Consider the following 14,232-nt stretch of genomic DNA (forward strand, 5'->3'; position numbering starts at 1 on the left):
TATATATATATATACAAGTTCAGAAAATGTAGCACATCAATTTTCTATCCAGTCCTTGGTAACTAACAAATCAAACAATTTGTCAAACAAATAAAACAATCTCAATTTGTAACATGTGAGTTCAGTTGAATTCACTAACCTCTTTATGGATTTCATTTTGTGTTCTGTTCTTTCTTTACTTTTTATTTTCTGTTTTTTTTGCATGATATTTATTACTTATTGTGCTTTATTTTGTTTCAAACAATTTTGAGTGCTCGTCACACTATTATAATAATATATCTAGCTTTGGCTACATTGATACAATATTAGAAAGCACTCCTTTTTCCGGATATAATCGTGTGAGCTGATGAAGAGATTATATCTTTTTTCCATAATTTTTAATAAAAAATTTTTCAAATTTTTTTTTTTTTTTTTTTTTTTTAAATAATTTTCTTCTTTTATTTTAATAATTCTTTGCATATTTCTGTAACTTTTTCCATGTTTTCTCTACATTTTGAACTTATTTTATGAGTTCTATATGCTTGCAGCTTATGCGCAGTAAATATATATATGACGTACATGAATAGTTTTATTGATACTTATGCTTTTAAAGCGTGTTTCTATAACGACAACGAGGACTAAGGAAATAAAATTTCAGTTATCTATAGAGCTATGAAAAAATTAAGATGAATTGTGAATATCACATGGAAAGATTAACTATACTTTATGCATATATATATGTACGTATGCTGATAATGGATAAAAGAAGCTCAATTATGGTTCTCAAAAAAGAACTGTTATAAACGTTGAGAATTGTCATCAAAGAAACTTAATTCTTTATTATTGAGTTAGGTTATGATGATGAGTTAGGTTGAGATATATTTTGAATTGAAAATCTAGATGAGAAATAATCATGGATTTTTTTTAATAACGCATATTGTTTGCATATCTTATTCAATATATTGTTATTGAAAAAATTATTATTTTTTAAATTTTGTGATCTTTTCTTATATTAGCATTATCTAAACAATTTTAAATTAACAACCACTTGTCGCAATCTTTTTTCCTTTATAACCCTTAATTACACGAGTGTTATGGATCTATTATTTTTTACTATAATTTTTTTGTACTACATACTGTTTTACAGGATTTGTTTGCACTCTGTGCAAAATTCGAAAACTCTTTTAACTGATTTCGATTTAAAGATACGAAGTTTAATAATTTTAATACGATTTTTAATAATTCAGCCTAACTGTTTTTTTAATGCTTTTCAACAATAAATTTTCGAAATTGGCAAATTCTTGTTATACAATAAACTGCAACAAATTAAGCTTTTAAATTTAATTTTTGTTTTTATTCAAAATTAAGAAATTAAAATTTATAAAAAGAACAAAATTATAAAAATATTTAAAAGTAAAAAATAAATTCACTAAGACCAGATAATTTTTAATTTTTAAAATGTATCCTACTGTTTTTTATTGAAAAATAAAACATATTTTCTAATAAAATAGTTAACAACAATAAACTATTTTTCAGTTTCAGTTCATGAGTTATGTAAAAGTTATAATATAGTTATGTATAGAAAATAAATTATACTATTTATATATTTCATGAAAAATATGAAACCATCTTTTCTCCATCCAAATAATGTAGGATGTGTTGAGGCAGTTGTATAATAGTTTAATATAACAACGTAGATCATTAATAGAAAAAAAGACGTATATAATGGTTCTATTTCCAATTATCTTCATCAGCATAATGGCTGAGACTGTTGCTTCAGAGCTATTTATAAGTGAAATAATCAAAGTCAACTTTAAGTCTCGTGTTCTTACTAAACTGGAACTGATGATTTGAACTGCTTTTTTTAAAATTTATTTTTAATTTTTTTATATTATACATTGTTTCATGTCACGCTATTATTAAATATATAAGTTTGGTTCTTATTGGTTATCTATACATTCAGTTATGGCAAAAAATCAAGGGGGGGGGGCTTAATTTAGTTGGGACACGCTGTTTCAAGGCATAGGCATAGTTTTCATTATAATTCCTTTGCATGAACAAACACTACCTTTACAAAGATAAATATGCAAATTTCAGTTTTTCATTTTAATCAACTGATACTCCATGCTCCATGGCTACTTAGTATTTTTATTTCATTTCACTTTTATTAAAATATTTTAAGTTGGAAGATAGAAAAATAAGATGCTTTGAGTCAATAGTTTGAGAAATTAAGCATTTTCGAAAATTATTTTAGGTCCAATTTTGAAATTTCAATATTCTCCTCTTCAAAAAACAGTTTTTATATATAAAATAGTTTAAAATATTTTTATAAATATATACGCAATAGTTGTTAAGTTATTAAGTTATAATTTAAATAAATAATATGCAAACAAAAATTTTAATCACTCATTGAAAGTCAATTTTGGCTGATTCTATACTTTGGAAAATTGATGAAGTTTGTGCCTGAAATAATTTAGAGTAATTTCTTCATAGTCTGCATGGATAAATAAGATTCATTTCGAAATATATTTATTGAGAGAGACGAATTGAAAGTTTAGAAATAAATATAAACTTTATTCATTGAAATTTTATATTATATAGAAAACACTTTTTAGATAGTCTCTAAATGTGTTTTTATAAATTGTATAATTTAAAAATTCTCAGAAAGTATTTTAAAAAATTTAACACTCAACTACAAATTATTTATTAAAAGTTTTTTTTTATGTATTTACAAACTGTTTCTCACATTTACAACTGATTCCTAACACAACGATTCACTAATAAGCTCTTTCATTAACCATCAGATCGATTGCTTTTACTGGTTTATGGAATCGATTCTCTTTCTCCTTTATTCACTCGCTATATGAAGTAATGGCTGTCGTAGCAGCCAAAGCAGTAATTACTATTCCAAAAAAATTCATAATGAGTAGCGTAATTTATTAATGGAGCTAAAATTCAAATCTTTCTTTTTCCCAGACAGAGATATATTATTATGAGTCTGTAAGAAGATGGTTTTATTTTGTATATTCCCCCTTGATCTCGAAATATTTTTTTGCTTAAATCTATTGTTATGGAAAATGTGGTATGAAATATGCGAAACGTGGATATATAAAACGTGAAATTTCTCACGACAAATACTCGCTTTTGCATTTTCGATTTCACTTCCTTGATACATTCTTTTCTCTCAATAAACACTTTAAAGCAACCCCACGTTATTTCGAACAATTCCTGATTCCAATTTTGTATTCTTTTGTGAATTATTGCTTAGAGAGTTTGTTTCGCTTGCACTTCAATAAGCTTGGTGAATCCACGAGTGCTGGAAATTTAATCTGCTTGCAAAGAAATAAAAGTTTTAAAATGTTGCTCGAATTCCGGTTTATTATTATTATTTTTATTACATTCATAAACAAGTTATTCCTCTATTGCAAACTTTAATATATATTTGTCGAAAGTTCCTACATTAAGGGTAGCAAATTATCACTTAAGAGAGGAAAGTTTTAACGATTATTAAAAACTGATACGGCAGACAAGAAAGCACATTTAATGTTCTGTAGAAATGTATCAAAAAGGAGCGATTTTTTTTTTTTTTTTTTTAATGTTCGATGTTTAGTTTGCGATCTTAATGTTTTTTGAAAAAGGAAAGATTCAGCATCTTGAACCTTAATATAGAGCGAAATTGCGGCAAGTTTAATAAGTTGTTAAATTGTATCATCCTTCCATTTAGGTTGAACCATAGCATTGTGCAATCAAGTTTAAGAAGAATTAATTGCTGACGTTTAATTTGAATAGTATCGTGTAAAAAATGTAAGAAGGGTTAGCTGCTGATTTTTAAATTGATCCACAGTATCGTGTAATCAAGTTTAAGAAGAATTAATTGCTGACGTTTAATTTGAATAGTATCGTGCAAAAAATTTTAAGAAGAGTTAGCTGCAGACTCTTAAATTGATCCACAGTATCGTGTAAGTTTAAGAAGAATTAATTGCTGACGTTTAAGTTGAACCATAGCACCGAGTAATAAATTTTAAGAGAGATTTATTTGAAGATAATATGGTTCAACTCAACTCCACATTAAGATTGCAGTATATTTGAACAATATTATGGTTCAACGCACTTAAAAATTTCCAATAATATAGAATTTTAAATAATCTAAGTTCAATAATGAAAGGAGTGTTTGTTAAGGAAAGTGAACGCTAAGTATTTATCTGTAACCAAGGCGATAAAAGCAACAAGTTTATAGATAAAAAGAGAAGTTTCCATAGAGATAAATATTTTACAACTCTTACCTGATTTTCTGAACAATGAACTATCTAGCTTAATGCTCATATTAAAAAGAATAGAATAGAATTCTTAGAGTATTTCGTATTATTAGAGCAGTATATTAGAATTCTTAGAGTAACTTTTATACTTTCTACCAAATTCAAAGATTTTATAAATCATCTTAAATTAATAATTCTATTTAAATTAGTTTGAAATGTATTTTTTTAAAGTGCTTTTGCTTTTAGTGATAAGTAATTTAAGAGATAATTTAGAGCATACTACCAAAAAGAATGCTTTCTTTAAATAAACATATAATTTTTTTCATTGGATTTAAATTCCTGACCCCTTATTTTACGGGATACTACCCTGAAAGATTTGGCAGCAAGAGTTGAGCTGAAAACCTGTCAACTGCTTGAACTCTATTAGTGTTATTGTTGCTTTTTACTTTCATTAGTATATATTTGGAAAAAATTACTCACGGTAATAATTAAAAACTGTGAAAATGTAAGGGAAAAATTACACTTTTGCAATTTTCCATTAATTTATATGATTAAAAATTATTTGATGTAAACAGGTACCCTCTTAAATCAACAACGAGTGGCGAAATCTAAAAAAAGAATTTCAAAATTAAGTAAAGATTTTATTTTTGAACAAAATGCTGTGTTATAAATTTTAAAACTTGACATCTTTTTAACCAATTTACTTAAGGTTTTGGATTTTGTCAGGTAGAACTATATAATTTAAAGAAAGTGCTGAATGTCGTGTTATACAAAATTTATAAATTAATGAACGAGTTAACAAAAAGTAGTATATAATTATTAAAATCAATTTTGTATAAAATTATCCTGTACAATTTTCTACAAAGTGTAATGAATGACTGCATAAATTCTTTAATTCGAGAGAAATGTTTAAGGATTTGGTAAAATACACAAATAGTAAAAATACCATAAAAGGAATTAAAAAATTGACCGCTATAGAAAATTTGACTATTAGACCATATTTGTTTAAAGAACCATTATATCCTTATGCTGTAAGGGCTAAGAAAAACTTTTGATAGAAAAGGGTATTATTTGTGAAAGTGTGATTTTAAGTCTATTTTCATTACTAAAATTATTACTCACTTTAATAATTAATAAGCATAAAGTGCACTTTCCAATCACTTAAGCTAATTGATATTCAGTGTGTATTTTATTTTACTATTTTATACTATTATTTTACTATTTTATACTATTATTTTACGTTATTATTATTTCATATCATTATTATTTCATATTATTATTTTATATTTTTATTATTTACTTTTTCTGTTTATTACAAATATATAGAGCAAGTTTTGGTAATATAAAACCAAATCAAGTGACAAAATTCAAATATTTCCGATTCATTTGTTTTTCTATGCATTGGTAATGTGTTTTTAGTACAAAACACACCTATTTAACATTTTCATAGGAAGATTTTTGTCACAGTTGTTTAAAAAAGAGATTTTTTTTAAGTATTCAAGGTAAACTCTTTTTTACTTTTCCAAACTTTTAATCTCTGCTATATTTTCAGCGTTTCACAAATCATACTTTAAAAGTGGATAAATTAATGATATTTTTTCAGCAGTTCTGCATTTGATTAATGTTTAACACGTGAAAAGCATTTTCAAAATATACGATGACGTTTGATTCTACGTTGATATATANATATATATGCATATGTGTGTGTTACTTATAAGTAATATTAATCAACTTAATATTTTCGATAAAAAAGAGGCGATTAAAAGACAATTATTTAATCGAAATGTTTTGGGCAATAGCAATCGACAAAAAGTACAAATAAAAAACAGCTGATGATTGATCATGATACCGCCAAAAATATTCTGAAGATTGACCTAAGAATAATCTAACAATTCCTCTGTTGGTATACTATGCAACCCCATCCTCTAATCCTTATAATCTACTAAAGTCATAAATTTTATGATTTTAATTTGAGAAAATAATTTTCTTGCAAATTTATTTTAAAAACTGCTTTTCTATCTAAGCATATCCGCATATTTCTTTAAAAATTTTTATTCCATATTATCAATAATGTTTCCTTTTAATTTTTTCTTTATTGAAAAAGTTTCTGACGAGATTGTAATTTTGGTTTTTCAAATAAAATAAAAGAAAACTAATTATCTTTTTTTAAAACTATTATTTATAAATATTATACGTTTATAAAGTATTTTGACAGATAACGATGGTATCAAATTATACTTTAAACGTTTTTTTATTTAAGTAAACATCCTATTTAATGAACATGTAAACAACTGTTTTCAATAATTTGGCTTTAGATCCAGTGAATTATATTATTAACAGGATATAAGGTAAAATAGGCATAATTATTCAACTAAAGTAGAATTTTCAGAACAGTTATAACTTTAATTAGATGGTTCATGGTGAAATAATTAATAAGATTATATTAAATTTAGAGAAATAAAATTTAAACTATAAATTAATTGCAAATCAAAGTGGTTATAGAGAGTGAAAAGCATTAAAAAAATAGTTGACGAAAAAGTAAAATCCAGGGAAAAAAATTTTAATGTTAAAATTTTTTTTTGCTAGAAATATTAATAATCTTTTATTCTACGATATAAAATCAAATACTAGATTTAATAATTATAATATTTTTTATATTTTAAAATTTATTTTTTTTATAAACACCAGAATTTACCAACTATATTTTACTAGAATTACCAGAATTTATAAACACCAGAAGTTTTTATGGTAATTGAAAAATAATAATAATAAAGTAATAACGAAAAAAAAACATTTCAGGAGTTTTTTATTTTAATTTTTTAAAACTTAAAAATAATATTGGGTTTAAAAATCTCCTGAAGTGAATGTGTAAGCCAACTAAACTTAAAAATGTTCACAAATTTACCATTACTTTTTTATTTCTTAAATTTCACTTTCTGTAACTTGGTACTGATTGACAATTACGCATTTAACAATTTCATAAAATGTTGTTTAAAATTTAGTGATTATGAATGTCAGTTAAGATCGCAAATGCATAAAATCAATGAGTAAGCAAGCTAGAGTAGGAAAGCGGAAATAAAATATATTTTATGCCTTTCTGTTTGTTTCAATTTAGCTAAATTTACCTTTTTCAGCAGGTCTGTTAGATTTTTTTACACATACCTGTTATTAATTCTTTTAAAATAATTATATATCATGAAAACGCTTCATGTATACTATGCCATTAGAGCCCCAGTCACAATTTTTCAATAATATTTTGCATGTCATTATTAAATGTTGAAGAAAGAAATTATTTGGAAAGTTTACTACTTAAACTTAAACTCAACTCTTTTCTTTTAAAAATCATTAAAATGAATTAAATTTAATAAAATGAAAGAAAGATTGGAAAATTAAAAAAAGCAAATATTAAAAACAATTAATTAATGTTGCCTTTAATAAAATTAATTCATATGAGCTTTTGATGCCTTCTTATTAACATGTATATAAAAAAGACCGTGAATTCGGCGCATTTTGAAACAGTGATTCGATACATTTTGAGAATCATACCTAAAAGAGATCCACATATTTAACGATGAACATATACATTGACAAACATTGAGAATCGTACCTTGGACATTAATTGGATAAAAACTCACCCTATATTAATATAATGTGATATAAAAAATGCACACTTTACCTTGAAATTCTTTTCTACTAGAGCTGATGTTGGTGACAATGTTCGATATGTGCCCGAGTACCGCTGCGAGTAAGAATAGACCCGATATGAGTTGTATGATGAGAAAAAAGTACTCGCCCTTAGTCCTGGGTCTGGGTAAATCACCTATTGTGCTGAGGGCGAGTACACTCCAGTAAAAGGCATGCAGGTATTTACACATATCGTCTTTACAGTGAGTATCACTAGGAAAGAACCAATCACTTGAACCGAAACCACCATTGTTCGCGATGATGTGATATAGGCAAGCATTCCAGTGAAAGATGACGAGAACGTAGTGGGTCAGGTTCACGGCCCGGAACACATTTGGGAAGTTTGTGTGGCGCTCTGTCCTGTCGAGGAAGGCCCAGAAACGATAGATCTTCACTAGCCTAAAACAACGTAGGACAGAATTGAAACCAATGGATAGATAAAGGACGTCCAACGGCAGAAGACATAAGCAGTCGATGTAAAACATGCTGGAGTTCATGTAGTTGGTGCGCAGTTTAACTGTGTCTGTCTGTAGCACACCTTCCTCAAGGTATCCCGTTCGGAAATGGAAACCAACGTCCAGAGCATACAGCAGATCCGCCAGGTAATCGAATGTAAACCATATGCCGATGGTGGACCTGTTTATCTCTTGGAAGGCGAAACGGTATATCATTACCCAGAAGTTATATAAGAAAGCTATGCTGACTACCACCGACCAGTAGTAGGACAGCCTACCGGCAGGATCGAACACAAAAGACCAATTGCATTTTGGTCTGTCAGCACTGCCAGCTGACGTAGAGGATTCACGCTTGTCACTCTTCCGTCTCTGGTCCCTGGTCTTTCGTGACATATCAAGGTCACTACTGACGTGGGCCCTGTTCACAAAAGCCATCGTGGAGTCCCTGGATCTTCTCTTCAATCCTGTTGTTCCAAGGAAACGGTTGCTGACAGACTCCAGCAATGATTGTCTGGAGCCGGACTTGAGGTTCTCAGTGGACTTGGTCCCATACAAGGCAGGCGAGGCTGTCTGGATGCGTGTGTTGCTGACGCTGCGGCCCGCATTCTGCAATCGGTCTACATTACCGGTCGTCGTGATGATGCCCGGTACGACCCGCGGGCCGTTGGCCGTCAGCGATCCACTTCCATACTTGACACTCTCTGGTGCCGCGTTGCTTACGATCGCGATATCTTCCAAATCGTCGTCTAGTTGCATGTCCTGGGGAGAACAGGGCGTGTACTTGACGATGCCTCTCGCTTCTCGTGGTCCACGAAGAGCAGGTAGTGGAATTTTTTTCATGGCTTTTTCATGACATTTCTACAGGCATTCAGTTCATTTGATCATCAATTCTATTTCTAAAAAAAATTCGTGTGCAGTTTTTGGACCCCATCAATAAGTCTTCATTAGGCTTAAGGAAAAAAATCTATCATTACACTATTTATCAATTGCAGTATCACATTCAAAATGTAGGAAAAAATTTCTTAAAAGTTAGTTAAATCCGAAAAAAAGTGGGCCTTTAATTTTCGTCCTGTTCTTATTTCTACTAAGAAGCTACAAAGAACGAGGCCTACCTATAAATTGTTCCATTTTTCCGCTGGAAATTATTATTCCAGTGTGTAATATTCTTAAGTTTGCGGAGTAACGGCGATATTAGTGGATATGGAAGTGGCATGAAAGGGTTGGGGTGATCTGCCCCTCGTGCGAAGAACATTGTTCTTCCACTTCGCACCCCTTCATTAACACACTCCGGGCATTCTTTGGGGAACGTTCTGTCAACAGGAAACCACATTCTGTTCATTCGTCGTCTGCCTCTGGATTGTAGATCGTCTGCCATAGGATCCGGAAGGAACGTTTTCTTTGCTCATTCCTAGCACTTCCGCTCATCGATACGAACACAAAAATAAACTTTTTTTTAAAAACTGAAATCGAACGATTCATTAATGCCGGCGACTATTCACATTCCAAAACCAGTCACTTCCCATCTTCCGGACGGGACGAATCCGTTCTTTCACTCTAACCGTAAATGTGAGAACACAGATGTAGAGATGAGAATAATCCTTATAAGATATTCACAAAATTCAAATCCACAAGCAAAGAACAGAGACGAAGAACTGCAAACTATAATAATAAAATGAGGATTTGTTTATGACGAGACAGAGAAGACAGAACAGAGGATGAGGATGAAAGAGAGAGAGAGGAGAGAGGAGTCGGGGGACAACCGGCTGAAAAGATGTGGACGACACCACTACCAGACAGAGGGGTGTTCCGAACGTCGCAGAGGAGGAGTTATCTTACAGGAGATGATTTTTTCTTCTATCTTTCCTGAAACGCGGGGTCGTTTGAGTTAGAGAATTCTTAAATGCTTATTTTTCAGGGAAATGGAATAGTGAGGTTTGATTTCAAGTTTGCGTGTAAAACTTCATAAATCGAAGGAAATATATTTTTTAAAATATTTGTTATTATGCTTCATTAGTTTGGTTTTTGTGTTAAAATATATTACGTAAAATATATTTAATAGAAAATATCGAATGAAACATATTTAGCAATATATATTAAATAATTTAGAATGGATTTAAAAATATATTTTAAATGAATGCAAGAATAATTCAATTTTTTTCATATAATTTAAATTAGTTAAAATATTCTATAAGATATTTTACTTTACAAAATTTAGAATGTTAAAATGTAGGCCATTTCGAATATAATGCGTTATGCATACGTGACAGCTTATTGAATTGTAAATTTGACAAAACTATTGTAAATTGTTGTAAATTATAAAAAAGTTTAAAATTTAAAAAAAAAAACATCTGAATACTTTAGAAAATAGTAATTTAGGAAAGGATATGTCCTTGTCATGAATACATTTCAATAATAAATAAACTTCAAAACTAAGGCCTGCACTAAAAAACCTGGCTGATTGAGGCTAGAATAGGCACATGCTTAGACTAATTATAATTATTCAGGTCAAATTGAAAAGGAGCGATTCATGCTTAAAAAGTTACATCAGTAATTTTAGCATGTTCGGAGATCTGACTAATATTATTAAGCAACGGTCAAAATTGATTATTATATTAACTTGAAAACAACATTTTAAGAATGGAAAACTATTTTCTTAGATAGATTTATACTCAAAATTCGACTGTTTCAGTAGAGATTAATGCTGGAAATCAACTTGATAAACATGATGGCTGCCGTTGTGGTTCCTCTAATATAAAAATACATTTTTTAAAAAAAAATTCTATTCTTAAATAGTAAATTTATGATTATTATTATTTTTATGTTTTTTTTCTTTTGACTTGTAACCTTGAACGTATCTCAGAACCCAAAAAAACTTTTAATGTGAAAAAATTCAGAAAAGTTTGTTTTCTTAGAGCAAGTTTAGTGTTATACTAACCATAAGCTTTAACCCACTACCTGACCGTCGCTTTTTTATCTTTCGAGTTAAAAGGAAATAAAATACAAATTTTAACTACTAAATTTCAAATAAGCTGCATTCAAAAATTTGTAACCAATAAAATCGCCGCTTTTTTATCTTTCGAGTTAAAAGGAAATAAAATACAAATTTTAATTACTAAATTTCAAACAAGCTGCATTCAAAAATTTTTAACCAATAAAATCGCCGCTTTTTTATCTTTCGAGTTAAAAGGAAATAAAATACAAATTTTAACTACTAAATTTCAAATAAGCTGTATTCAAAAATTTATAACCAATAAAAAGGTCGTTCAAATATTTCTTAAACATGTTTTTCGTTTGTTTGTGTGTGTGTAATGTTGGATTTTCTCCACCCTTCTGCTCAAAAATTAATTAATTAAGATGCTTCTAAGCTGAGATCTAAAAGGCACAATCACCCTACCTATTGTTTTTTGCTTAATTTTCACTCATACTGTAGTAATCTAATTTTAGGATAAAATTGAAATCAGAGACGTTTCTTTAAATTATACTAAAATTTAAATTTATTTTCTAAAATTTTTGAATAGAATATTCTATAGGAATCTTTTGTCTTTTTCGTTTGTAGTCAAAAATCTTAACTTCTTTAACTCCTTGAAGAAATTTTTTCCTACTTTATCTTTCTTCGAATTCTCAACAACTTTTATGTCATGTTTAAAAATTATCCAAATGTAATTTTTTATAAAATTTTTTTGTGTATATATATTATATTGTGTATATATATTTTTGTATATATATTAGTGCCTTACTTAAACATAGCACATAATCCTCCTTTTCTGCAAAACTAGAAAATCGCAAACCCCTTTCCCCCCTCAAAAGCTACGCAATATTTGAATGATTTTGAAATTTAGGGCGATACGTGGTTCAAAGAATGGATATGCGTGAGATTGAGGCTTTAATATTTACGTACAAACTGAATACCCGTTCTTCGTTCGGGGTGAATAAAAAATATCAATTCATCAGTATTGAACAACATTACGAAATCATGCTAAAACCTGAAAAGCATATACAGACACAATTGAAGTGCGTAGTGAAAAAACCAGGTAAGTGACATCTTAGGGATATGCATGAATCAGTGAAAATAAAGTATTTTTTTTATTTATTTATTGATATTTGTTATCCTTCTCGATGGCTTTACGTTATTATATTAGGAAAAATACGTTTTTTGAAGTTCATCATCTCGTATCAGGCGGACCGGAAAGTAATGTCGTTTCGGAGCATTAAATATTTGTTAGTTTTAAAAACCAATTCACTTTTTTCGATTCATTTTCGATCCTGCATTGAAAGGTTGTTGCTAACGAGGGTGAATACATTATTTATTGAAAATAAAATCTTGATAACAAATATCAAATGCACCGAAACGACATTACTTTCCGGTGCAGCTAATTTTTAGCATCCATTCTGTATTTAGCATCACTTGGCATGATATTGCTCACGGCCTACTAATGATAGTCAAAAAATGCCACTAGTAAGTAATTTTCTCCCCTGCATATCCCTTTCAAAGAGACGTAAGGCATTTATTTCCACAGAATCGGTTTCAAAATTGTTTAATATTGGTGCAGTTTTAATAATTACCAAATATATCTATATAATATTTTATACATGCATTATTATGTTTGATACTTATTGCATAACATTTCAACGTTTCAGTTTTGTGCGAAATGCATTTATCAGTGGCAAACTAAAGCCAAAATTTTAAAAACAAAAGAATTCTTATAAGACCTTGATAAGGACTTAGGAGAGTGATAATTTCTCTATCGGCCTTTAATTTACTGTTTAAAATATTTATTAGTGGTGGAAAAAGTTGTTTTAACTATCATTATCACTGGAAAAAAAATATGCTCTGAAACTACGCCGAACACGTTGTTATTTCTTACTTAACACAAAGGCAGACATGAAGCCATGTGGAACATAAACAAACTAATTATGCATTGAAGTTGCCAGATGCACAAAACAAAAATAGATCACTGTTACAATTAAATACCTAAACGGATAGTAAATCGAAGTTAAATAAAATACGAGGAAGAATCCTATTTCAACAAATTTGTTGCCCGATGCTGCGTTATATTTAACTAACTTCACGTTAATTAACATTCTAACTTATGTAGAGAGACTTAGCTCAAGTTTAGCGCACCACTTTGCTTATAAACGATTAACTGCGCTAACGTCATTGAGCACATGTATGGGTATTGGTTTTCTTGATGTGCAGGTACTCAATTAAGAAATAGTTAGAGCCGTGGTGGCTCAGGAGCTCTCGCCTCTCAATGAGGTGAATGGGTTCGAATCCCAACGATTTTTGGTCGATTCAAATTTCACACCCAGCCTGCATCAACCTCAGTGCTGACGTAAAATATCCTCAGTGGTAGGTGGATCATGGGTTAGAGTCCCCTTGCCATCAGGCTCACCTTGGGAGATTTTCCTCTCCATGAAACGCAAGTGCGAGTTAGTTCCATCAAAAAGTCCTCTGCGAAGGCAAATTTCTCCTAATACTTGATCTAGGAGTTTCCTTGTCCTCTGGATTGGGATCAAAATTACAAAGATATGGAGTAGATCATTGGTGGTCGTAAACTGAAAATTCAGTCGACTATTCAACGACGGTTATAAAATAAACTAAATAATTATAAAATTAGGACAATGACTAACCCTTAAACAATCAGAAAATATTCCATTTCGTCTTTCATCCTTCCCACTCGAATGGTTCGTCGTAGAATGTTCTAATGACAACAGTGACCTTCCCCGTGTTTCGAACTAGATCTGTATGCCAAATTGTATCACTTTTTGTCGGATGGTTTAAGATTAGGAGTCTGTAAAACACACATACACACAGACATTCATTATATATATATATATATATATATATATTAGCCGGG

The 14,232-nt window shown here is 29.5% G+C and overlaps 1 protein-coding gene across 1 annotated transcript in view; it reads right to left on the bottom strand.

Moving 5' to 3' along the window:
- The window catches only part of LOC107451482 (cyclic nucleotide-gated channel alpha-3-like), a 34,052-nt gene extending 23,883 nt beyond the window's left edge, over positions 1–10,169 (bottom strand). The window contains exon 1 of the mRNA XM_016067598.3: positions 7,912–10,169. Coding sequence (XP_015923084.1) covers positions 7,912–9,214 — 1,303 coding nt within the window. The 5' untranslated portion in view covers positions 9,215–10,169. The remainder of the gene's footprint in view (positions 1–7,911) is intronic.
- Positions 10,170–14,232: the final 4,063 nt, after the last annotated feature.

Source organism: Parasteatoda tepidariorum, chromosome 3 (assembly GCF_043381705.1).
Source record: "Parasteatoda tepidariorum isolate YZ-2023 chromosome 3, CAS_Ptep_4.0, whole genome shotgun sequence".
In the NCBI taxonomy this organism is placed as follows: Eukaryota; Metazoa; Arthropoda; class Arachnida; order Araneae; family Theridiidae; genus Parasteatoda; species Parasteatoda tepidariorum.